This window comes from Pristis pectinata, chromosome 28 (assembly GCF_009764475.1).
Source record: "Pristis pectinata isolate sPriPec2 chromosome 28, sPriPec2.1.pri, whole genome shotgun sequence".
Taxonomy (NCBI): Eukaryota; Metazoa; Chordata; class Chondrichthyes; order Rhinopristiformes; family Pristidae; genus Pristis; species Pristis pectinata.
In genome coordinates this window covers 24,996,870-25,023,351 of record NC_067432.1, presented here as the reverse complement: position 1 = coordinate 25,023,351, position 26,482 = coordinate 24,996,870, and the positions used below count along the sequence as shown (strand labels likewise).

General features: G+C 43.3%; 1 protein-coding gene across 1 annotated transcript in view; it reads right to left on the bottom strand.

Annotated features, from left to right (window-relative positions):
* The window catches only part of adamts17 (ADAM metallopeptidase with thrombospondin type 1 motif, 17), a 357,749-nt gene that overhangs the window by 315,415 nt on the left and 15,852 nt on the right, over positions 1 to 26,482 (bottom strand). Inside the window, 3 exon segments of the mRNA XM_052040638.1 lie at positions 4,031 to 4,185; positions 5,557 to 5,640; positions 20,284 to 20,447. Coding sequence (XP_051896598.1) covers positions 4,031 to 4,185; positions 5,557 to 5,640; positions 20,284 to 20,447 — 403 coding nt within the window.

Sequence of the window (26,482 nt, the reverse complement as noted above, 5' to 3'; positions counted from 1 at the left end):
CTTCACCGATCTAAAGTCTCACCTACTGTAGACATGACAAACTATGACTACACCATCTGTGGCTCAGTACAGGAGATGTCAACACTGGGATTACAGCTCAGCCCCAGAGTGTAGAACATAGGGAACATGACAAAGCTCACCCTAAACAATAAGAACACCTAAAGACCCAAAACAGATAAATCAGTTATCCTCAAAATTACCAGTCGGAACAGTTAAGAGAGATTTGAGCCCCAAATGCACAAACCTCTTAAAGCTAGTGGACGGACATAAAATGCAACCAGAAAGGCTAATGGAATATTGGCCTTTACCTCAAGATCCAAAGGGAGGGCAGGATGCATTTCCTGCAGCCTCAGTCAGATGCCATCAGGAGCATTGTCTTTTGTTTAACCACTGTACTTCAAGGAGGAAACATCAGCCTTGGAGGGGCATACTACGTTCATTAGTGCATTACCCCAGGGGCTCTGGGGATAAACTGCAAGAACATTAAATAAATTTGGCTTGTATTTACCAGAGGGTGGATGATTAAACACAATATGATCAGTGTTCAAAACTTCAGAAGTACTTGATGGGGTAGATTATGGAGTAGTTGTTTCCTCTGGGATGGGAATCAAGATCAAAGGGACATAATCTCTATATAAGACAGCCCCACACTCAGAAAATACATCTCAAAAGCCAGTGGAAATCTGTGATACTCATGCCAAAAGCCCAGACATCCTCTGGTCAGTTGGAGCTTTGGAGACTGGATCAACAGATGCTGGGGGTCAGAGTATCAAGGGATAAGAAGAAGTTGGAATTAAGTTGATATGGAGATCAGCAGGGATCTGCCTGCATGGTACATGGATCCAACGGGTTGAATGAATTCCTGTTGTTCCTTTAACATTGCTGTATCATCCTAAGAGTTCCAGACCATAATACAGGTTGAAACTCTCCTGTCTGACTTTGTGGTCCACCAAATGTGATCCAACATGTTTTGAATCTGTACTATAGATCTATACTAGTTAATTTTAAATTTTAGATACTAGTTAATTTTAGATTTTGGGGTGGGGGGGGAGAAAGGAGGAGAAGAGAAAGATGGTTGGATGGGTGGTGGGAGAATGTGCTCTCTTGCGGCTGAGGTGGGTCTGATAATGAAGCCACTTATTCTGTGTAGGGTATCCAGAATGAGTAGTCTTACTTCAGTGGATCCTGTCAAAGTTTCACACTGAAGCTGACAGATCTCCATTCGGAACAAAGACGGACAAGTTACAATATTTATTGGTTTACACACAACCTGAAAACTACACCCAGTTCTGGTCACCAAACTTGAAGGTCCCATTACAGGATGTAGGTCAGATTTACCTGAATGGTTCTAGGGATGAGGGGTTGGGGATTCTCTGGAGAAGCCAGAGTTGTTTTCCTTGGAATAAAGGAGGTCGAGAAGAGATTTGATGAAAGTTAAGATCACGACAGGTTTTAGTAAAGAAAATCTGTCCCCATTAGCAGATGTGTCAAGGAGCAGGAAGCACAGATTCAAAGTGAGTGGCAAAAGGCACAGAAAGAAAAGCTTGGTTTGAATTGAGTGGTGATGATCTGGAGCCCACTGTGAGGGTGGTGGAAACTGAGTCAATCAAGGTTTTTAGAAGGGATTGTATAGGAAGGAGAGAAAGTCATTTGCAAGGCTCTGGAGAGAGGGTGTAGGAATGGGTTTGCTCTACCAGGAGTCGATGTGGACTTGATGGTCTGACTGGCCTTCTCCTCTGCTGGAGCAGTTCTGAGGTTTTATTCCACCATCTAGATTACATTCACAACAACTGAACAATGGAAGAGGTTTGAGGAATGGAATACCGTTGGGACGCTCAATACTTTCACAATTGTTCTTTGTGACACAAAGTTTCCAGCCTTAAGTGCAAATTTATGCTAGTCCTTTTGAATCAGTTGGACTTTATATTAGTGCTCAATGTGGACATTAAAGTCTTACATCTTCTAGGTAAGGTGTTGCTAGAGATTACATCTTTTGATGTTCTAGATTTGATTTATATTTTCCTCTAAATTTTAAAAAGACTGCCCCTAATAACTGGAGACCATTCTTGGGCTTGCCAGAAGATGCAATGTCGGGGTGAAGATAGGCTTAGAGGAGCCCAAGGCTATCTGACCAATGTTCTCTCAGTCTCAGCACAAAGACTGAAATCTCTGCTTAGTATTAAATCATGGGAGCAGAGTTTAGGTATGTAACGTAGGCCATGGCATTTGTTGTAAAAGTGAATGTTAACAGAACGTTCCTCAAATACCTCCATTTCATTTTACTTAGCCATTGCTCTGTACAGATCAATTGTCTGTGTCACAGGCTGACCTGTCAGAGTGGACCGTTGACAACCACCCATTATTACAACGTTCAATGCATGTGCTTGTATTGGGACTGGGTCTGGACACCAGCCCATTATCCCCAGGAAGTAATACTTTGTGTTGGTTCAGATGGTGAGTTGGTGGGAACAAACTACTTTATACTTTGGGAAGCATTAGCATGAAATACTCCACTTTAAGAGCAAAGCATCCTCATTTACCATGGCATCAGACTATAATTGGCATTGTTGTACCAGTTGGGACCAGTTTCACACAGCAGGACTACGCATTCAAACTGATTATAGGCAATGCAGCGTCTTGTGCTTTGCAGAGGAAGGAAATAAACAGTAACTTTAAAAGTAAGAACAGGGTGATGTTAAACTTACATGACCGGCCAGTAATATAATGAACACACAATGTGAGTACTTCATCTTTCTTGCAATTAGCTTCATTGGAAACAGCTGTGACTGGGGATTGGACAGTGGCCTTTTGGGCTTTAGGGTCAGACCAATAACTCTGAGCTTTGGCTAATCCACTTGCAATCTAAGTAACCTGGTAATTTAGGAGCAAGTTCTGACATAGGATCTTTAACTTAAAAGGCCAGTTTTGTTTCCCTTTCTACAGGTGTTGAGTGTTTCCAGTATTTACTGTTTTATTTCAGATTTCCAACATCTGCAATTTGTTTTTCATTTCTGATGATTTAGGAGGTGACAGAGAGAGAATGATTAAGGCACCAATTCATCACATCCATCAAGATCTCCCACTGCCGACCATGTCTGGCCTATCCATGACTCCAGTACTTCCATCAGATGGATATACATCTCTGGGAAAGTGGGAATGTCTAGCATCACCCACAGCTTGAGCACTCTTAACCAAATCCTGCTTCACAGCACAACTTCCTGCAACGGTCTTAGAGGTACTCTCACCAAAACCTTAAAATCCACTTTCTGTTCACTGAACTGATAAGACGCCATAGAATGGATATCAAGTGCACATCGTGCACAAAATACAAGCTGTGGTATTCACTCCTCATTTAAACCCTACCTCTAAAATTACCAAACCACTGCATTAAATTTTATAAAATAATGCACAGATATTTCTATTGTGGTAAAAAAAATATGTAAATGCAAATCAAAAAAATCTACAGTTGCTAGAAATCTGAAATAAAAACAGAAAATGCTGGAAACACTCAGCATCTGTGGGAAGAGAAACAAAGTCAACATTTCAAGTTGGAGGGCCTGACAAAAGGTCTTGGATCCGAAACTTAACTGTGTTTCACTTCCACATGTGTGGCCTTACCTGCTGAGGATTTCCAGCATTTTCTGGTTTTTAATGTTCTGTAATATTCTGCATTGTTTTTCCCTTGTACTACCTCAATGTACTTAAGTTTTGAAATGATCTGTATGGATAGCATGCAAAACAGTTTTCCACTGTTCCTCAGTACATGTGACAATAATAAACCAATTAAATGCAAATTGTTGTTTAATATTTTCAGTTCAATTGAAGCCATTAGCTTCTTCTGTGTCTCAAGAACAGCATTGTACCAAGCACATGATCAGTTCAAGAATCCACCTGGAATCTATACCCCATTCAGGAAACATTGACTTACTGCCCCAATCTTTAAACAAGCACAAACTCAAGATGGGGGGCTGGTAGTCATGAGCAGACGGAAAAAAAAAAGTCCTGAGCACCACAAAAACCAAAGCAGTACCTTGTGACAAATACAGCAGCGTCTACAGCTGGGTAGTCATCTTTCCCACCGGGCACCTGGTTATTCCCCAGGTATCGTGCTCCAAACTCTCTGTGCTGCCAATGACAGAAGCTCTCCAGCGACTTCTCCCCATGGTGACCAATCAACAGCTGCTCCTATGAAAAGGTTTCCAAAATGCATTAAACGAATGAAGCAAATTCAAAATCAAAAACTACTTACAACAAAAATAAAACTGCCACATCACAGCAACTAACTTTACTCACTGATTACCACACAATGGATTTGGAGTAATAATAATTGGAGTTGAGAATAATTGGAGTTTTATCTGGCCAAGTGTGAGGTGCTGCACTTTGGGAAATCAAGTGTAAAGGGATAGTATACTGTTAATGGCAATACCCTTATTAGTGTTGATGTACAGAGAAATCTTGGGTTCCAAGTCCATAGCTCCCTGAAAGTGGCTGCACAAGTTGATAGGGTGGTAAATGCAGCATATGGCATGCATGCTTTTATTAGTCAAGGCACTGAGTTCAAGAATAAGGAAGTTATGTTGCAGCTTTATAAAACTCTGGTTAGGCCACATCTAGAGTATTGTATTTATTCTGATCACCCCATTACAGGAAGGTTGCGGAGGCTGTGGAGAGGGTACAGAAGAGGTTTACCAGGATGCTGCCTGGATTAGAGGGCATGTGCTATAAGTGAGGTTAAACAACCTTGGGTTGTTTTTCTCTGGAGTGGCGGAGGCCAAGGGAGACTTGATAGAAGTTTAAGATTATGAGAGGCATAGATAGACAGCCAGTATCCTTTCCCAAGGTTGAAGTGCCTAACACTAGAGGGCATGCATTTAAGGTGAGAGGGGCGCAAGTTCAAAAGAGATGTGCAGTGCAAGTTTTTTTTAAAAACACTGAGTGGTAGGTGCCTGGAATGACTGCCAGGGGTGGTAGTGGAGGCAAATATGATAGAGACATTTAAGAGTCTCTTAGATAGGCACATGAATACGCAGAAAATGGAGGGATATGGACATTGTGTAGGCAGAAGGGATTAGTTTAGTTGGGCATTTAATTACTAGTTTAATTAGTTCAGCCAACCATCGTGGGCAGAAGGGCCTGTTCCTGGACTGCACTGTTTCTGTGTTTTAGATGGTGACTATTTGGCCCATTGGATCCTTATTGTACTCAGGTCGGGCAATCCCAGGTCCCTCTCCTCATTGCCTGTTAGATTGATGTGGTATGAAAATGTTCATGCTACTTAGAACTGATTCTTATAGATCAGAAAAGCTCAGACTTTTAGCAAAGTATATCCAAATCAGCCACTCAGCAAATCTGATGCAGGTCGGTCATGTGACTGAGTTGCTGCTGTGATTAATGGCAGATGTTGTACTGGGCAAAATCCAAAAAGGCACACTGTTCACAGCTATTCAACGTAATAGAGACAGAGGGTGACTGGTGTTCAGATACAGAGCACCCGAGCTAACTGACCACCAGAAAAGTCAGAAAGGCTGTATGGCCTCCTACTCCTACCATACTTACTGGACGGTTGTGAAGCAAAACCAGTTTGGTGACTCGAATATTGATCTTAATTCCCAGACTGTGATGCTGAAACATGTTGTATACCTGCCAAAAAAAAAACCAAACTTTAGCTGTTGGAATAACTTAAAAAGCTGCATACTGTCAAAAGTTGGCCATGAAATCCAGCACCGCCCACATTTTACGATGGCTTTATTACTTACTTTTAAGCGTCAAGTGGGAGGGTAGAGTGGAGAGGGAAGACCAACCTTTATTCACCTGGTCAAATTCATTCTCATGTTGAACAACTTCCTTTAAACCCCCTGACAAACTCCAATCAAAGCTGTAGTATTGGGACCCACGTGCAACCACGCTAGTCCTTCCTCTCTGGGATATGTGCAACAGCGTTTGTTCAATGCTACCTGGGTCCCATCACTCTCCTTTATTTGGTACATTTTTGACTATTTCTGCTGCTTCCTGTGCCTGTGCAGAACTTCGTCGACTTTGCTGCCAATTCCCATCTTGTTGTCTGTCACAGACTCTCAGACTTCTTCCCCCACCTCCAGGACCAGGAGAGCAACCTCTATTCTCTCCGCCCAGTCCACCACTTTGCAACTTGTTTGATTTCCAAAGTTAACCCCGTTTCTTCCTCCACATGCTACCCATCCCATCAGATGTGGCACATTTTAACAAAGAAAAATGTCCCAAACCATTTCACAGGTGCAAGACAACACTGCACTAACGAGTTGAATGACAAGAACTCAGTCCAAAATGCACAATTTAAGGATGGTGGAGTGGCAAAACTTGGAGGACAGTGTGACACCACACACACAAAATCTGAGCAAGAGAGGGAGACACATGTACAATCACGATCTGGGAGACAGAATGAAATAAGCACACACACAAATACAAATTTGAGAGCAATGGGCCTCAATATCCAAAGGCATGGCTGTCAGTGGTGGAGCAAACATCATGGGTTACAAGAGGCCAGTGCTGGAGGAATGAAGAAGCGAAGGAAGAGTGGATTGCCAAGTTAGAGATGCTTAGACAAAATGGAAGTGGCCCGTCTCTGCAGTGCATGCAACAGAAGAGCAAATCAAATGAGGACTTTTGTTTTTTTTTTAAAAAAGAAGCTTTGCCCACGCTTCCTGGGCACTGGACAGGCAGAGACAGGCCCAGGGTTGCTGTGGGTTTAGCATACAGGAGTGGGCCGAGTGGCTGACCCAAGAAACGGCTGGAGCAAGAAACCAAATATAAAAAACGAAAAGCTCCCAATACTAAAGTAGCAAACTATTGAGCCTTTGAGATGAGAACCCAGTTCAGTAACTATATATTAGCACTGGATCAAGAATTCTGCCCACTCACATTACTGGCTCATTCCAACTTCAACTATTATTTTTGTAATAACTGTTTCACACTCTATAAACTGACCTTTTGGCTTTTGCTGTTCTCAGCTGGTGTTATAACCCTTCCCTCCCTAATGTTTTCTAACTATGCAGCATTAATAGAAAATTTTTCACTCATTAATCTTCCTTTAGCTGACTCACTGCCAAAACTTCTGAGCTCCTTATATTTTTACTAATCATCCTTAATACACTTAATGCATAACTGAAGTTATGGGTCAGTTCGTTTAATCAATAAAGAGAACTGTATAATTTTCATTAATTTGATGTTTGGACTTCTGATTGTGCAGTTACGCAGGATCATTAGGTGAGAGTACTGGAAGGTGCATGTCATAGCCAGACAGACCAGAGTGATGTGGTGTGGGCCAATTCCATGCCCTCACGATCAGAGTACTTACAGTAACAGTGCCTGGGAGACTTCAACTCTTTAACAGCCCACTGCACCTAGTGTACAAAATGACAGGCGAGCCTCTACACTTTGAGAATCTATTTCTTCTGCATGTGGACAAGCACAACAGATCCAATGGTGTCCTTCTCAGGGTAGGAGGCCCCCAGTTCTGCACTACATTGTTTCCCCAGGCACTGCCATGAACGGGAGAAACTTCAGCAGAACCTCTCTTGAAGCCTGCTCCTACTGAGAGAGGTTGCAGGAACAAACTTGCACACAGCATGTGGTATCAATATAGAGGAGGGCAGTGAAAAAACAAACTGCTGGAGGAACTCAGCAGGTCAGACAGCATGTGTGGAGGGAAATGAACAGTCAACATTTCAGGTCGAGATGCTTCAGAGAATGGCCCAAAGCATGGCAGATTAGTCTCCGGAGAACAGTGATGCACTTTGGGAGGACTAACAATAGCAAAGTGTAACTGGCCTCACTGAAAAGTGTAGTGGGCACAAGATTCTATGGATTGATATAGACACAGGCTTAAAGATGTCATGGCAAATTGGAATAGCACTTGCCCATTACCTGAGCTTACAGAAGAATAAACATAAAAGCAAAGAGACCATGCTGGACCTTTGCAAGTCTGGCCTCAGCTGGAGTATTGGTAAAGCTGGGCACCAGACTTCAGGAACACCAGAACTTGTAGAGATGCTCCGTGCTGTAAGGATATTATCAGGAAAGGGAAGTTGGTAATTATAAGATGGAAAAGTTACAACTTTTGTCTTTGGAAGAGAAACTAAGAAGGTTTTAATAAAGAGGGTGGGGAAAAATAATTGTTCCATCTGTCAAGTGAAACCCTTAACCAGAGGTTAACAATTCAAAGATCGGAAGTAACAATGTCAGTCAGTTGCAGGGATCTTTATCCAAATCACATTGAGCTAGGTGAATTAATGACACAAATAGATATCAATGGATATGATCCAATAGCCATTAGAAAGATATATGCAAGGTGACCAAAGCTGGAAATAAATATTGAACATTCATAAAATTTGGAAGGGATAAGGAAAATTATAAAGTGTGGGCAGCCCCAATACTAAGGAATGGAATAAAGGCAGTATAGAGGAAGGATCTTAGCTCAGAAACCAAGTAGAGAATCTGTTGACTGGAGCAAAGCAGCAGCACGTGCAAGCAATGTTAGTGGGAGATGTACAGATGTCTCCAGACAGCCATGATAATGCAGGACGTGGTAACTAAAGGTGCATGTAATCAAGGGAGACATTAATCTATGCGTAGACTGGATAAACCAAATGAGCTGCAGTAGTTTGGAGGCAAATTCATGGAGTGCACAAGAGATGGTTTTCTCATTCAGTATGTCGTGGAGCCAACCAGGGTACAGACCATTTAAGACACAGTATTGTGCAACGAAAGAAGTTCAATAATGATCTGGAAGTTAAGGATCTTTAGAGAACAATTGAGTTGGAGGTGACGAAGATGATTGATGAGGGTAGGGCAGTGAACATTGCCTGCAGGGGCTTTAATAAGGCATTTGACAAGGTCCCTCATGGTAGGCTGATCCAGAAGATTAAGGCACATGGGATCCACAGAGGCTTAGTAAAATGGATTCAAAATTGACTTGGCCATAGAAGACAGAGGGTAGTGGGAGAAACTTGTTATTCTGACTGGAGGTCTGTGACCAGTGGTGTTCCACAGGGATCAGTGCTGGGACATCCATTATTTGTGATGGTGTGTAATTGATCCGGTTGACAATGTAGGTGGGCTGATTAGCAAGTTTGCAGACAATAAGAAAATTGGTGGAATGGTAGATAGCAAGGAAGGTTGTCAAAGGAATCAGCAGGATATGGACCAGTTGGAAATGTGGGCAGAAATGGCAGATGGAGTTTAATCTGGAGAAGTGTGAGGTGGTGCACTTTGAGAGGTCAAATGCAAGGGGAAAGTATACAGGAAATGGCAGAAGCCTTGGGAGCATTGATGAACAGAGGGATCTTGGGGTGCAAGAGCATGGCTGCCTGAAAGTGGCAACACATGTGGAAAGGGTAATAAAGAAGGTGTATGGCATGTTTGCCCTCAGTGGTCGAGGCAAAGAGTATAAATGTAGGGAAGTCATGTTGCAGCTGTAGAAAACTTTGGTTGGGCTACATTTGAGTATTGTGTGCAGTTCTGGTCACTACATTACAGGAAGGACGTGGAGGCTTTGCAGAGAGTGCAGAAGAGGTTCATTAGGATGTTGCCTGGATTAGAGAGTATTAGCTATAAGGAGCGACTGGACAAACTTGGATCATTTTCTCTGGATCTTTAGAGACTGAGGGGTGACCTCAGAAGTATATAAAATTACGAGAGGCATAAATAGAGTAGATAGTCATGGTCTTTATCCCCAGGGTGGAAATGTCACATTCTAGAGGGCATAAATTTAAGGAGAGAAGCGGAACAGTTAAATATTTTCAGGCTTTTTTTAAAAATATTATCAGAGTAGTAGGTGCCTGGAACACACTGCCAGGGAGGTGGTGGAAGCAGACAATATCGATGTTACAAGGCATTTAGACAGACATAAACAGTCAGAGAATGGAGGGATATGGACCACGTGCAGACAGATGGGACTAGTTTAAACTGGCACTGTGGTTGGTACAGACAACATCCTGGCTATGTTCTGTGAGCAAGTGGTTAAAGCATGAGAAAATTTAACACAAAAATTGGAAGTAGTTTAGTTCAATCTGAAAATTAAACAAAGTAAACTAAGGGCCTGAGGCAGGAATTGGCTATGGTAGATTGGGACATTGAAAGGTACGACTGTAAAACAGGAATGTCTACCTTTTAAAGAATTAATACATAGTTTACAAGTATAACAGGACAAAACAAAACCCCACAGGAAAAATGGGCCAGAGGGGAACAAATCTTTGGAATTCTCCACTCGAGAGCTGTGGAGGATCCATTGCAGATCATATTCAACAATACATTTAAAAATCTATCTTGAGGGAAACCAAGAAATGTGGGTTAGTGCAGGAGAGCGGGACAAGGATTAAAAACAGACATTGATCTTAGTGAATGGAAGAGCAGACAGATTGGGTTGACTAGACTACTTATGCATTCTATAATGAAGCAGTCCACAACTGTCTACAGCAAGACCAAGGCAACTTTCACACTTGGGCTGATTAAGTGGCAAGTAACATTCATGCCTCCAAAGTGCTGGGCAATGACCATCTCGAATAAAAAAGTCTAAACACCCACCTTGATATGAAACAGCATCACCAGAGATGCCTTGCCACATCAGAGGGTGGTGCTGGGGACAGTCACCAGTAATCAGAATCTTAACTGGACCCTTCAATTAAATACTTTGGCTATAAGGAGATCAAAAGTTGGGTATCCTATGACCCATGACTCCAACCCTATACCCCAGATCCTTTCCACCATCTACAAGTATATGTCTGGAGTGTGACACAGCACTGTTGATGTCTGGATAAGGCTCAAGCACAACACCAAAGGACAATGTAGCTCACTTGACTGACATCCCAACCACCTCTTAAACCATTTCATTCCCTCCACGCTAAACTGGGCTGCAGAAACTCACCTGGTTACTTTGACAGCATCTGCCAAACTTGTAGCCTCTACCACCAAGGACAAGGCGAAAAGGATCACCATTTCCTGAAGGCTTCCTTCTGAGCCTCACACAGTCCTGACTCAAAAGTACAGCATCTTTCCTTCAGGTCACCATGCCCAAATCCTGGAAGCCCTGACCCAAAAGCTCAGAGGGAGTTCCTTCACCAGAAGGACTGTAACTATCTGAGGCAGAGGGTCACCACCAACTTCTGAAGGGTGTTTTGCAGGTGCACAAGAAATGCTCACCTTGTCTGCAACATCATTCCCTGCTTCAATAATAAAAATATCGCAGACCTCTCAAGGACAATAATTTGTGGATTACTCAAGTATGTACAAATGAGCATAGTGAAGTGAAAATGTGTGGAAAAGTTTCATTTTGTGGAGTGCAGACACCAGCATTTGCAGAGGAAGGTCTTCTCTGTAGTAATGAGGGGTCCCACCTTAACTGGGCAAGGCCTGGGGCCCCACTGGCAAGAATATATTGAATAGCTGCAAGGATTTGAAAATGCAGAGGCATTGCCCGGACAGAAAGTTACTTTAAAAGACATCTACAAGATTACCAAAACAACATGGCAGAGTAATCATTGGGAATTGTGTTAGGGACAACAGGCAATGCAAGACTATAAGATGTACCAAAAAAAATCAAGTTAGGAGAGACAAACGTGTGTGAGGAATACATCAGGCTGGGTAACAAATTTAACTTGGAGAGCATGTCTCAGCAACACCTGTGCCACGCCCAGAAGATGAACCCACTCAAATGTTTCAGGAACAGCTTCTTCCCCTCCACCATCAGATTTCTGAACAGTCCACGAACTCATGAGCACTACTTCATTATTCTTCTTTTGCACTATTTAATTTTGTAACTTATAATAATTTTTGTGTCTTCGACGTGTTGTGAAATTTGTTTTGCAGCAGCAGTATAGTGCAAGACTGCGATAATAACCCTGATTCTAATTCTGACAATGTACCATGAATAAGGAAACTGGCAGAGGGTGGAGCAGTTTTGTGGTTAAGGATGAAACTACTGCACCTGAAGGAGAACAGAGGGTGAGCAGCCAGTGGAAACTTGAGGGTAGAGATTAAAAAATGTTTCTCGTAAACCATGAATAGATTCCTGCGAGCAAGAAGAGTCATACAGCACAGAAACAGGCCCTTCGGCCCACCATGTCTGTGCAGACCATTAAGTAACTATCCATATCAATCCCACTTACCAGAATTTGGATAGCCTATGTCTGACAACTCAGGTGCTGGTCTAGATACTGAAGTGTTCCAGGTATCAACCACACACCAGTTAAAAAAATTCAGATTCCCTCCAAACTTCTTCCTTCTAGTTTTAGGCACCATTGGCATGGGGGGAGAAACAAAGAGAGTCTCCTACTTGCTATTCCCCTCAATTTTATATCAAATTCAAATTCCAGCCCCCCCCCCCCCCACACCCCGGTCTAAAGGAAAACAAAACCAGTATTTCCAGTCTCTCCTCATAACTGAAGTGCTCCATTCCAGGCAAGATCCTAGTGAATCTCCTCCACGCATCTCTGTATGAATACAGAGAATAGAAAAGCTTGTAATATTGACAATCATTTCACTTCATCTTTTATACTTCAAAATTTCTACTTTATAAAATTCAATGCAGGATGACGACTCTTGTTGGAAATTTCAAGCACTCTCAAAATCGTTATCTATCACATGTCTCAATGACCAACAAGGTTCATGCACATGAACGAATACTAAGCCAGATTCAGCTAGAGTGTTACAGTGGGAGAACAATTATCTCCTGATGCTCAGTGCTCAAAGAAAAAAGGAAAAACAGATGCTGTAAATCTGAAATAAGAACAGAAAATGCCTCAGCAAGTCAGGCAGCATCTGAGAAGAAAGCGTTAATATTTCAGATCAATGACCTTTCATTAGAAGCATCAGGTCATTAGCCTGAAATGTTAATTTTGTTTCTCACTCTGCAGATAATATCCATCCTGTTGACAATTGAACACCATGTCCCCCCACCCCACAGAGTTACAACATTTGCAGAGTTTCTTTGCATTGTGTAAACAAGGAAAATCTGTTGATGCGTTAAATTGCAGACAAGGTGGAAGTGGCTAAAAATAATTTAATGTGGCAAAAGAACTGATTACTAGCACTGAAGGCCACAGACAATGGGAGGGGTAGGGAGTAATGTAAAACTAAGGAAAATCGTAATAAATAAAAACTTTGGCAAATGGTAAAGATACAAAGTAAAGAACAGTGTAGAAATGCAAAGAACAGAATGTTGCTAAACAGAGTTACACAAAGGGGCTTGAGCAATATTATAATCTACAAAACATTTTTACAACATTAGTACAAGTGGCTGTTCAAAAGCAATGTGATTGTAAACAGAATGAAATAATGTAAATGAAAACAAAATGTTAAATAATTAACAAAGCAAAATCATTTCAGAACTGGGACTGGGCCTCACCAAAACAGTAAGGAAGCAAAATAACAGAATGACAAAGTGATCAGTGCCCAGGATCAAGAGGTTTCCATTGCAGGATTTTAAAAAGGGCATAGGTGAGAACATTGCATTAACCCCAACATTGTCTAACTTTTCCTCTTTTGGGAATCGTTCTTTGAGATTGGAAAATTCAACCTCATTCCATTGTTTATAAAAGGTGAGGGGTGCAGGAGCGGGGGAAATTGGGTAAATATAGTCACTGGCACAACCATTTAAATCATTGACTTTCTCCTGGTCTTCATCCTATCACAGGGCCTTCCTTCCTCTTTTCACTGCCCCTCCTATTTCAGCAACTTGAACCTTTCCCTAATGTTCCCAATTCTGATGAGAGGTCTTGAACCCGAAACATTAACTGTTTCTCTCTCCTGACCTGCTGAGGAGCCTCTTGCACCAGGACAGACCCATGCTACCAAGTGGTGGGAGATGGGCACCTGGTGGAAAACCACACACAGGGCCAACCTTGCAAACACAGGTTGGCCCAAAGGCCACAATGATATCCAAACGAATCAAGTTGTTCTCCAGTGCAGCCAAGTGCAAGATCATTCGTGTTGTTTAAGTGGTCAGATGCAGGTTTAGAGGTGGTTACAGAAATAGTGACAAATCTCAAGCAACTACATCCAAGAGGATTCTCAGTCTGATTTGATAAAATTATTGATAAAAATTGATTGACAAGGGATAGAAAGCAGTTTCTAAGATGCATCCCACACCGAAGAGGTTTAGGGGTTACTCAGTTAGTGGTGATATTCCCAGTCAAACACCTAAAACTTGTTAATTTGAGAATCGACTTCTAAAAGAGACTTCTAAAAGATCTCCAGCAAAATTCAGAACAAATATTCAATTAAGAGTTACCAGTGACTGAGAAAAATAATTTGCATTCCAAGCTTTGACCAGCTGGAGTTACTTTCAGACTTTCTTTGCATCTGACACTTGGACAGGTACATGCATAGGAAAGTCCTAGAGGGATGTGGCCCAAATGCAGAGAAATGGGACTAGATCTTAGTCGGCATGGATGAGTTGGGTCCATGTTTCCATGCTGTATGCCTCTATGTTCTTTTGATGACAAAACAGTTAAGGAATCGAAGTCATCAACCCCTCTGAATCAGTCCACTGTATCATCTCAAAGGAACACCAATTCATGCATAAAAGCAATCTTATGAAATTCTTAAACAAAAAAAAAGCAATGCCAAGAAGGAAAAGCATTACAGCCAGGAGACAAGTACATGGATCCAACCAACTCTCCATATTGTCATGCTCCACTTCAGGGTCAAAGCTATTCTGGAGAAACTCTTCAGACTAATTTTCTATGCCAGTGTCAATACAGAAACTGTGGCTCTGAGCCACAAATGTAGCAAGATGGATGAAAGGTTTCTTCTTAAAAGGAGTTTCATAAAAAGAGGAATATAGAGAGGTGTCGAGGTCTAGAGAAGGAATTTAAGCAGCTTAGGAAGCCTGACATCAATGGGCTGATAAGTGGAGATCCTCAAGAGGTCAGAATTACAGAAATGCAAATGTCCAGGTGGAGAAGCATTGAGGAGATTATAGAGAGGGAGGAGAAGCCATTGAGGGATTTGAAAACAATGAGAATTTTAAATCAGAGGTTAGAATGTCAAGATGGGAAGAAACAAGGACATAGGCAATGGGATCAACAGCAGCATAACTCCACCCTAACATTTGCGAGCCAAGGTCACCAGCTATCAAAGCAGATTCTAGAGTTTGTTAGAAATTTTGCATGGAAATTCAATTTGTGTTTCTTGCCAAGAGCTGCACTATACTTAACCAAGCAGCAGCTACCCTCCTGGGTGAAAAGATGGATCAGATTCAGTTTTGTGGAGAGACTGGACACATTTTCCTTGGAGTGGAGGAGGCAGAGGAGGAACCAGAAAGAGGTATTTAAAATTATGAGAGGCATAGAGAGGGTAGATAGCGAGCAAGCTTTCCCCACAGCAAAGGTCAAAGTGAAGAGCAAGAGGATCAGAGGAAGAATTTTTGCACCTAGAGGGTGGTTGCAATCTGGAACACAAAGCCTGAGGTGGTGGTGGAAGCAGAGACTTGCATAACATTCAGGAAGCATCTGGACAGGCTCTTGGTCTGTAACCTACTATGCATTAGTGATTCACGTGCTGATAAATGGGATGAGTACAGATAGGCATTATGGATGGCACTGACATAATGGGCCAAGGGCCTGTTTGTGCCGTATGATTATGAGATAGAAAGTCCTTCAATGGAATACCCCAGTAAAGCAACTGGGACGGGAGATTCCCACCTCCCACTGTAGGTGCCAGGTCAGAAGACAGCAGTCCACTTGCTGTTAAGAGAAACAAAGGACTGCAGAAGCTGGAATCTAGATGAAAAACACGATGATGCTGGAGGAACTCAGCAGGCCAGGCAGCATCCGTGGAGGAACTCAGCAGGCCAGACAGCATCCGTGGAGGAACTCAGCAGGCCAGACAGCATCCGTGGAGGAACTCAGCAGGCCAGACAGCATCCGTGGAGAAAAGCAGGCAGTCAACGTTTCTGATCAGGACAAAAAAGGGTCGTGACCAGAAACGTTGACCGCCTGCTTTTCTCCACGGATGCGGCCTGGCCTGCTGAGTTCCTCCAGCATCATCGTGTTTTCCACTTGCTGTTAAGTTGATTTTCATGACCTTGGATGTTCCAATTGATTACTTTTTAATCACTGTTGTAACTAGCCAATGAGTGCACACCCCCTTGAACAACATACTACAACAAATAGATTATCTTTATTTTAATGTCTGTAGATTTGGGCCCAGACATCAGGGAGGACTTTCCTGCTGTTCAAGAATCTTGTAATGTGGAGCTCCAGGTTAATAACCCATCTGAAAATCAACAACCTTCACAGTGCAGCAACTGCTCAGCCATGCACAGGTGAGTGTGGAGGGGGTCTTGAACTTTCCACCACTGGCTCAGAGTGTGACTACAGATGCCAATGGTGTTGTTGCACGTGCACTGATTTTGGCTCAAAACTAATTGCAGGTAATCCAGTAAATTCCAGGCCACTGTAGATTTGTTGAGACAAGCTGCACAAACTAAGGTCCCACATCCCCCAAAAGAGACAACAGAAGCACATGGCTGGCCATGGAGGGATCTGGGGTGCAGCGCTATAGGAAGGCAGCCTCAAGACTCTGATGGGGCAGAAGAGTACCCACATGCAATCTATACGAGTGCACCCTCTGGAGGCAGTGTCAGGTACTACCAGTTGATGCCACTCAGCAAAGCCCTGTCTGGGGCACTCTCCTGGGTGCAGATTGAAACCTACTTTACATATGCTTGGAGCCATTGCTTTTAAACTGCACACTATTCACATGCTTAATCCTACAAAAATTACTCAATCTGATTTAATCACTTCCTACATTTTCCTCAGAATACATCTTATTGTAACAAATCTCTACGATTTTTCCTCTTTCAATTTTTCCCACTCCTGACATCTGCTGATTTTTTTTTCCCCTTATTATTGATTGGCACCTCATTAGTGCAAAAGGTTTGGATGGGCCAGAATTTGTTAGGTGTGTCCAGGAAGGATTCCGACCAGAGGAAAGACCATGCTGGATCTGGTACTAGGCAATGAACCTGGTCGGGTGTCAGATCTGTTAGTGGGTGAGCATTTCGGAGACAGTGATCACAACTCCAGGACCTTTACCCTCGCCTTGGAGAGGGATAGGAGCAGATGGTATGGGAAAGTATTTAATGGGGGGAGGGGGAATTAGGATGCTATTAGGCAGCAACTTGGGAGTGTAAATTAGGAGTGTAAATTGGGAGCAGATGTACTCAGGGAAATGCACAATGGAAATGTGGAGGTTGTTTGGAGATCACTTGCAGGGGGTTCTGGATAGGTTTGTCCCACTGAGGCAGGAAAAGGATGGTAGGGTGAAAGAACCATGGTTGACAGGAGAAGTGGAATATCCAGTGAAGAGGGAAAAAGAAGCTTACTTAAGGTTCAGGAAGCAAGGATCAGACAGGGCTCTAGGGAATTACAAGGTAGCCAGGAAGGAGCTTAAAAATGGAATTAGGAGAGCTAGAAGGGGGCATGAGAAGGCCTTGGCGAGTAGGATTAAGGAAAACCCCAAGGCATTCTACTCGTATGTGAAGAACAGGAGGATGACTAGAGTGAGGGTAGGACCGGTTAGTGTCAGAGGAGGAAACATGTGCCTGGAGTCGGAGGAGGTAGGGGAGGTCCTCGATGAATACTTTGCTTCAGTATTCACCTATGAGAGAGACCTTGACATTTGTGAGGACAGTGTAGAACAGGCTGATAAGCTAGAACACGTCAATATTGAGGAGGATGTGCTGGAACTTTTGAAAAACATTAGGGTGGATAAGTCCCCAGGGCCAGACGGGATATATCCCAGGATACTACAGGAAGTGAGGGAAGAGATTTCTGAGCCCTTGGAGATGATTTTTGCATCCTCACTGGCCACAGGAGTAGTCCTAGATGATAGGAGGGTGGCAAATGTTATTCCTTTGTTCAAGAAAGGGAGTAGGGATAACCCTGGTTATTATAGATCAGTGAGTCTTACTTCAGTGGTGGGCAAATTATTGGAAAAGATCCTTAGGGACAGGACTTATGAACATTTGGAGAAGCATAGTCTGATTAGGGATAGTCAGCATGGCTTTGAGAGGGGCAGGTCATGCCTCACGAGCCCGATTGAATTCTTTGAGGATGTGACAAAACACATTGATGAAGGTAGAGCAGTGGATGTGGTGTACATGGATTTTAGTAAGGCACTTGATAAGGTTCCCCATGATAGGCTCATTCAGAAGGTCAGGAGGCATGGGATCCAGGGAAACTTGGCTGTGTGGATTCAGAATTGGCTTGCCCATAGAAGGCAGAGGGTGGTTGTAGATGGAGCGTATTCTGCCTGGAGGTCAGTGACCAGTGGTGTTCTGCAGGGATGTGTTATGGAACCCCTGCTCTGTGATTTTTAAAAATGACTAGGATGAGGAAGTGGAGGGGTGGGTTAGTAACTTTGCAGATGACACGAAGGTACTTCAGCATGGCAGACTTCCAAACAGAAGCACTGAGATGAACAGCTCCCCCACCACAATCGCCATTAGAATTCACAATGCAATGGTGTGTCAAAATGAATTGGTTGGTGGAAATTCTCCTGTGTTACAAGGTCATGGATTCAAATCCCATTCACATGTCTAAGCACACAACCTTTCAGTGCAATATTAGCAAGACAAGAGTGATTGGCCTCAGCTGGAATACTGTATCCACTTCAGGGCACCACCCTTCAGGAGGAACCTGAAGGCTTTAGAGAAGGTGTGGAGAAGAGTACCATGGGTAATAGTTACATGAAGCTAGGTCCATTGTCTCTGGATGGAGAGAAAGCCAAAAGATTAATAGGCGTATTTAAGCTCGTAGATATTAAGAATAAGTGAAGAAAAACAGTTCACCAAAGCAGAGGGCACATTAAAAGTAACCGATGCAAGAACCAGGAGGTGACAAGACAGGAGTTCACTTACCCACTCATTCAAATTTGGCACATGCTGATACAAAAGCTGCCTTCATAAAGGGAAAGTGGCCAAATACTGGGCAAAGAGCAAGGAATAAGCACATTGTTGTTCAAAGTCAACACCGACCCAGTGAACTAAAGTGATTCTACAAGTCCAAATTGAAGTGGCATATCTGCCTCTAAAGGTCATTTGACAAGTACTGAGCTCTCTGCCAGTCATTTAGAACTTTGGCCAAGGACACTGCATGACTCCAAATCTGGGGCAGCACAGTGGGGCAGCTAGTAGAACTACTGCCTCACAGGTCCTGTGATCCGGGTTCAATCCTGACCTCCAGTGCTGTCTGTGTGGAGTTTGCACATTCCCCAAGCAACCACAGTGGGTTTCCTCCCAAAGCTCAAAAACGCGTAGGTTAATTAGCCAGTACAAATTGGCCTAGTGTGCAGGTGAGTGAGAAAGAGGGGGAGTTAATGAAAATGTGGGAAGAATAAAATGGGATCAGCATGGAATTAGTGGAAGAGTATCAGCAACAACACCTCACCTTCCTGCCAAGTTCAACTTCAGACAAGGAGTCCGACTAGCACTTTGGGAATTTCAGAGAATTGGGCTGCATTCATAGCTCTGCCAGGTATATGTCACTTTGCACGTTCTGCTGCTTTCCACACGCCCTCCTTTGTCATTTCCTCCCCTCCTTGCTCTGTCTGCACCTTGCTCTGTATCCAGCTCATGAACCCAAAACATTAACCATTTCTTTCTCCACCAGTGCTGCCCAACCTGTTGAGTATGACCAGAATTTTCTCAGGTTTCCAGCATCCACAGTATTTTACTTCCTCATTTTCCTGCTGCTTGTAGAACTTGTGAAATTGGCTGTTGGGTTTCTCAGTTTACATAGGCAGCACCTTGTTTGTTGAACACTTTGGAACAGAGCTTCTGCAAGGTGCTACAAAAATGTAGGTCACTACTTACATTCCAACTGTGGATAGAATTTGGAGACAAACTGCAGATACTGGAATTTGGAGCAACCAACAATCTTCTGGAGGAGCTCAGCAAGTCGAGCAGTGTCTGTGGTGGGGAAAGGAATCGTTGGTGTTTCGGGTTGAAACACCGCATCAGGATCAGTGCAGTGTTTCAATGCAAAACATTGACAATTCCTTTACTCCCACAGATGCTGCTCAACCCACCGAGTTCCTCCAGCAGATTGTTGGTTGCTGTAGAAAGAACTTGTTCCCTCCAGGTGGGAGGGAGAAGGATGGATTTGGATATTTGCTGGGACTAACCAGCCTGATACAAAGTACAAGAGGAAAGACACCAATTTTGATTGACTGACACTCACCAAGGCTGACGCTACACCAACCTCCCCCCTTCACAAACAGTGGCTACAACACGAAGCAACGTACCATATTCATGACAGTGAGCAGGAATCGCTGGGCTGCCTCTGCACCATGATACTCTACCATGTCGGAGTCTGCCACCACCAAAGTCTCCACTGTGTACTCGTTCGTTAATCGAATGGCATTTCTTCTGGGCCGGTGATCAGCAGCTCTCTTCAGCTTCTGTCTTCCTAGGAGGAGAAGTGACGCCTTTATACACACTCAGCTACAAGCAACACAAATGTACACAGCATGACAACCCATGAACCCAGTGGTTGCCACTTTCGTCTCCCACCAGACAAGATGAAGCAGCTTTATAAACCTATTGAAGCCTGACACTCCAAAAGGCCACAAGAAACAGGAGCAGAATTAAGCCATTCAGCCCATTGAGTCTGCTCCACTATTCAATCATAGCTTAAACCCTATTCTCCCACCTCCCCATAACCCTGTTACCAATCAAGAACCCATCAATCTGTGTCTTAAATACACCCAATGACTTGGCCTCCACAGCCCTCTGTGGCAATAAATTCCACAGATTCACCACCCTCTGGCTGAAGAAATTCCTCCTCGTCTCAGTTTAAAGGGATGTCCCTTTATTCGGAGGCTTTAGCCTCTGATCCTAGACTTCCCTACTAATGGAAACATCCTCTCCATGTCCACTCTATCCAGGCCTTTCAGTATCTGGTCGGTTTCAATGAGATCCCCCTCATCCTTCTGAACTCAAGTACAGGCCCAGAGACATCAAACACTCCTCACATGTTAAACCTTTCATTCCTGGGATCATTCTTATGAACCTCCTCTGGACCCTCTTCAGGGCAGCACGGTAGCGTAGCAGTTAGTGCAATGCTATTACAGCACCAGCGATCAGGTTTTGATTCCCACTGTCTGTAAGGAGTTTGTACGTCCTCCCGTGTCTGCATGGGTTTCCTCCGGGTGCTCCGGTTTCCTCCCACATTCTAAAGACGTATGGGTAGGTTAATTTGGGGGTTTAAAATGGGTGGCATGGACTCGTTGGGCCGAAGGGCCTGTTACCACGCTGTAAATAATAAATAAATAAATAAATAAATCTCTCCTTAGATATGCCAACTTAGAGTGGCCTAATTGGCCACTGCGAGTTACCCTTTGTGTGGTGATGAGTGGTAGAAACTGGAGGGGAAGGGGAAAGTGAGTTGACGAGCATGTGGGGAGAATAAAATGGGATTAGGGTAGAATTAATGTAAATGAGTGCTTGGTCAGCACACATTCAGTGGGCCGAAGGGCCTGTTTCCTTGTTGTCTCTCTGACTATTTAAACCCCACTTGACAGCCATCACCACATTTACTTTATTCAGGAACTTATACCCCCACAAGCAGTGAAACTCCTGGATGTCAAGGAGAGCAAGAGAAGTGGATCAGATTTGTATCTGTTCACTTCTGGACAACTGAGGAATTACATTAGCACAGATTGTGGAGAGCACGTGACCGGATTTTACTCCCTCAGTCTAATGAGACGAGAGTGTGCATGGTAGAGGAAGAGACTAAACGTGTGTTACAACACAAATTCACAAGGATAAAGAAAATGGATTTTCTGGAGTGAAACTTGCCACCCAAAGAGATTTGGGAGCGAGCTCTTCCACCAACTGAATGTGAACATAGATCAAGGAGACAATTCAGTCTCACCTCATTTATTTCTTCATTACCACATTTGGAATTCAACAGAATGCAGTTCCTGCATTTAATCATTGGCGCAGAATTTGCATTATGGCAAGACTAGTTGGGCAGTAAATCAGAGCACAACACGGCCTCAATAGTTTCCCCACTTATTTCCCACTCTTCTTTCTCAAACCTGTTTTTGATTTAATAAGGGATTATATATTCTTCTACTTCTTAGTTTATGCTTGGCATTGCCTCTGTGGACTCCCCCACCAGACTGGGTGCTGTTTCCATTCATATATAGACCCTTACTGGAGAGAAAACCGTGAAAGTGCAGCTGGAAAGCCACAGATTCTACAGTGCGATGACTGGTCAACTCCTTACCTTTGGCAGTGATTGTAAAGTCCAGGCAATTCAGAGTGTGCAAAAGTTGCCAAAAAGCTTCGATTAAAGCATCCAGGTGACCAGACATGATCCAACAGTAGATCCTGGTTAGGAGACAACTTGTCTCTCTGCCCTTCACTGCAAACTCTCCAAAACAGGAACTCATGTCCTCTGAAGATGCACCGAAGACCATGACTTGTAGCTTCTGCTCTCATGAAAATGAAGCCTGACTGTAGCTCCCTTAGGGAGTTGGGGGTGTGGACAAGAGGTATTTTAAATCACATCATCTGGCAGAAAGCAGGCAGCTGTGCCTGGATCCCAATTATCACCCTTTGACACAGAGGGGATGCTTTCTGTCTCCCTCCAATCTAATCCCCCCTTCCCACTAATGGTAAATTTATTCATAAATATGTACAAGAAATACAAAAAATGCATATGGTTTAACCGTGGTTTCCAGCGTATACATACCTAGTGTCATCAAATTAATGCATTTTATATACAAAGCATCAAGGCAAAGCAGATACAAGGCTGCAGGTCCTTTAACCGTGCAGATTGTGCTCCTGCTGCAAGTCGCTGAGAGCAGGCAGTGTGTGGCCAAAGCCTTCACTGTCAACATAATCGCTCAATGTCTTTGAGCAGGGCAGAGGGTGTTAACTTGGGAGCTACAGAAGAGTGTACTTTGTTCTTTCTTCATTGGCCAGGTATGATGTTTTACTAACAGTCATTTCTTGTGCATCCAAGTATCTTCCCAGGTGTAATCATTAACAATAAAGAAAAACAGCCTATTCTGACAGTTTTGCTTCCCAACAGCTCACTGTGATTGCCTGTGGGCTCATGTCACATTTATCAACTTTAAATTTTGCATTCTTCTGGAGTCAGATTTGAACACTCAACCTCCAGGCCACTGCCACAGCCCCACACTGTCAATCTACAGTACACCAAGATACGCCTGCAACCTCTCCCGTGGCTCTGAGCAGAAGCAATCCACTCCCGCAATTTCAATTCCAGTTGTCAATCTTAGCAGCTACATTTCATAAAGCCAAGTAGACCAAACCAGTGTGTTGCTTATTTACTAAACAGGTCCCAAATTTACATTTAAGGTCTCTGGCAAGAGTCACATTCATCAAACCACCAGCAATAAATTTGGAAACCAGAATCAGGCATGAAATGGTGCTGCTCCATCTTACAAGCCCGTTCACATACTCCTTTCCTCATCATCTGGGAGGAAATAAACTCATCTCATTTGATTTTAACCTGTGCTCAACAGCAAACAAAACACATTTGCTCCAGGATGTACTTTCCCGAGACTGGTTCATGGCATGGTGGGATAAGATTGGGACTGTGTTCCTGTGTTCTTAAGAGTTTAGAAGAATGAGAGGTCTCAACTTACCAAAATCCTTAAAAGGGCTTGACAGGCTCGATGCAGGGAGGATTTTTTTTCCTGACTCTGGCCTCTAGGACCAGGAGGCACAGTTTGAGACTAAGCAGAAAGATTTAGATGTGGAAAAATTTCTTCAGAGTGGTGAACCCTTGGAATTCTCTACCCTGGAGGTTCAGTCACTGACTTCATTAAAGATTAAATGGAGATCAACAGATTTCTGGATATTAAAGGAACCAAGCGTTATAGGGATGGTGCAGGAAAATAGCACTGAGGCCATGATCTTGATGAATACAGAGGAGACTCAATGAGCCAGATACTTACTCCTAATTCTTATGCTCTTACTTCAGCAGAATTTGCAGTTTCCTTTCACTGGGAATTCAGGATTGGTCAGTTTCATAATTACTTAACCATTCCTCTGAGCCCTCAACTCAAAAATAGCAAACCCAGAAGAGATCACCAGATGGGAAAGGCTTGGTCACAATGTTGAGCTTTGGAGGGAACTGAGTTCTCTGCTGCAAAACTAAAGACCAGAAGTACTTGTGATGTTCTTCAGTGGCAATAATGCAAACCGGCTACAAGTCACAATGTCATTAACAAAGAGGAAGGCCAAGATGGTTCAGCTCAACTCAGTCAGACTGGCTCCACAAGACCTTTATCAGCACTTAAATAATTCCTCAAATTTCCAGGATACCCGTGTCATTCTCTCTTCTTCCATCGGTAGAAGATGCAGGAGCCTGAAGGCACATACCACCAGACTTATGGACAGCTTCTACCCCTCTGTGATAAGACTATTGAACGGTTCCCTTACTTTGCACCTTATTGCACTGCACTCTCTCTGTAGCAATGACACTTTACTCTGTACTGTTATTGTTTTTACCTGTACTACATCAATGCACTCTGTACTCAATGTAACTGCACTGTGTAATGAATTGACCTGTATGATCGGAATGCAAGACAAGTTTTTCCACTGTACCTCGCTACAAGTGACAATAATAAACCAATACCAATAAATACTCAACACCATCCAAGCTCATATCCATGCATTGTCCCCTTGCAGACATCAGTCCAGCAGTATTTTCAATCTTTCTCGATGCAACGTGCCACCTCGACACCACCAACTCTCCCGCTGGAGCAGAACTATTCTGCGGGACTAATGGGGAACTGTTCAACATGCATCACCTGTCCAAAAATCAGTCATCCTAACCTCGGTAGTTGACCTAGTAAGCAGACAACATTTGCCCACACTCAGAGGCCAAGCTCAGACTCTTCATTAATTCATTCACTAAAGCAAATTTGAGGATGGGATTTATACCCAACATCTGCAAAACAGTCCTCCACCAGCCAGCTCCTGATGTAGAAACTTTCCAACAATAAAGATTCATGGTAAGATCTTGGAAAAGATGGACCACTTCTGGTATCTCAGGAGCCAGCTTTCAGTGACGACGAGCTTCAATGGTAAAATTCACCAGGGTCTATGGCAATTTGAGGAAATAGATGTTTGAAGATCAAGACCTCAAACTCAGCACAAAAGTCAGTCTACCAGACAGCAGTAATCCCTGCCCTCCTATACCCTTCTGATTTACAGCAAGCAGCTCAAGGTACAGGAGTGATACCACCAATAGAGTGTCTGCAAAATCCTCCAGATTCACAAGCCAACCAAATGAACTGTCCCAGGACAATATGCTAACCATCAAGATGATAATTACACTCAGACAAGTCTATAGGGCAGGTCACGTCATTTGTATGCCTGGCACCACACTCCTGAAATTACATGGCCTACTCCCAGTTGTGACAGGGAAGATTACCAGGTGGACAGAGAAATGCAACAATCTCATTGACTCGTGATTCCTCGGCCCAAAGCAGAGGAGCACTTGGGATGGCAGTGAGGACTTGGTGTTCATCCTGGGACAATGCATGGATATGAGCTTGGATGGTGTCGAGCATTTATTGATGTTGGTTTATTATTGTCACTTGTACAGAGGTACAGTGAAAAACATGTCTTGCATTCCGATCATACAGGTGAATTCATTACACAGTGCAAGAGCACACAGAAGCTTGACATAAATGGCAGAAGGAGCACATCAGCTCACAAACCACCCACCCCATCAGGTACCTCCTGCCCTACCTATAAAAGGAGTCTGTAGTTCCCACTCTGGTTTCATTGGTCACTTCCGAACCCAAAACAGAGAGGAAGCAAGTCATCTAAAGGATTGCCCAATGAGATAGCAAGCAGAAATTAGAAAATCAATTATTTTTAGAACAGGATATTCTGTCATACTACCTGTTATACGTGCAACTGGATGCTTCAGGCATGCCAACAAAATCACCCGTGCAAATCGAAATGCTGATAGAGCTACAAATTATGCTCCGTCTACAGAGGGGAAAATAATCCACCCTCCACGCACTGATGGACCCGAAATTTGATTTCCTTCAGCAATGAGAAAATAGATTGTCTGAGGTTTGTATAATGAGCTATCATGCAATACTTCAGTTTGTGCAGTAATACAATGGGTTTGTGCAACACTTTGAATAAGCCCTCCAGAGTAAGTGTCAATCCCAATGCAAGCTCGTGCCATTGTTGTAGCACTGACATTTACACTTCATGTCCTCCAGAAACAGATTTTCCTTGCCCATCACCAAGTGCAGCAAGGAAAAGGAGAATTTAAATACACAACAGGAGGCCCAATGCTCCAGCTGACCAACTCCCCAGTTGGGTCCTCCTGTTAATGAAACATCCTCATGCTCTACTGCAGAAAATCAAGTCCTGCAATCACTTTCAAGGCTAGTGGTGGAGGAAAAAGGTTAATATTTCAGTGAGTACGTTATGCAA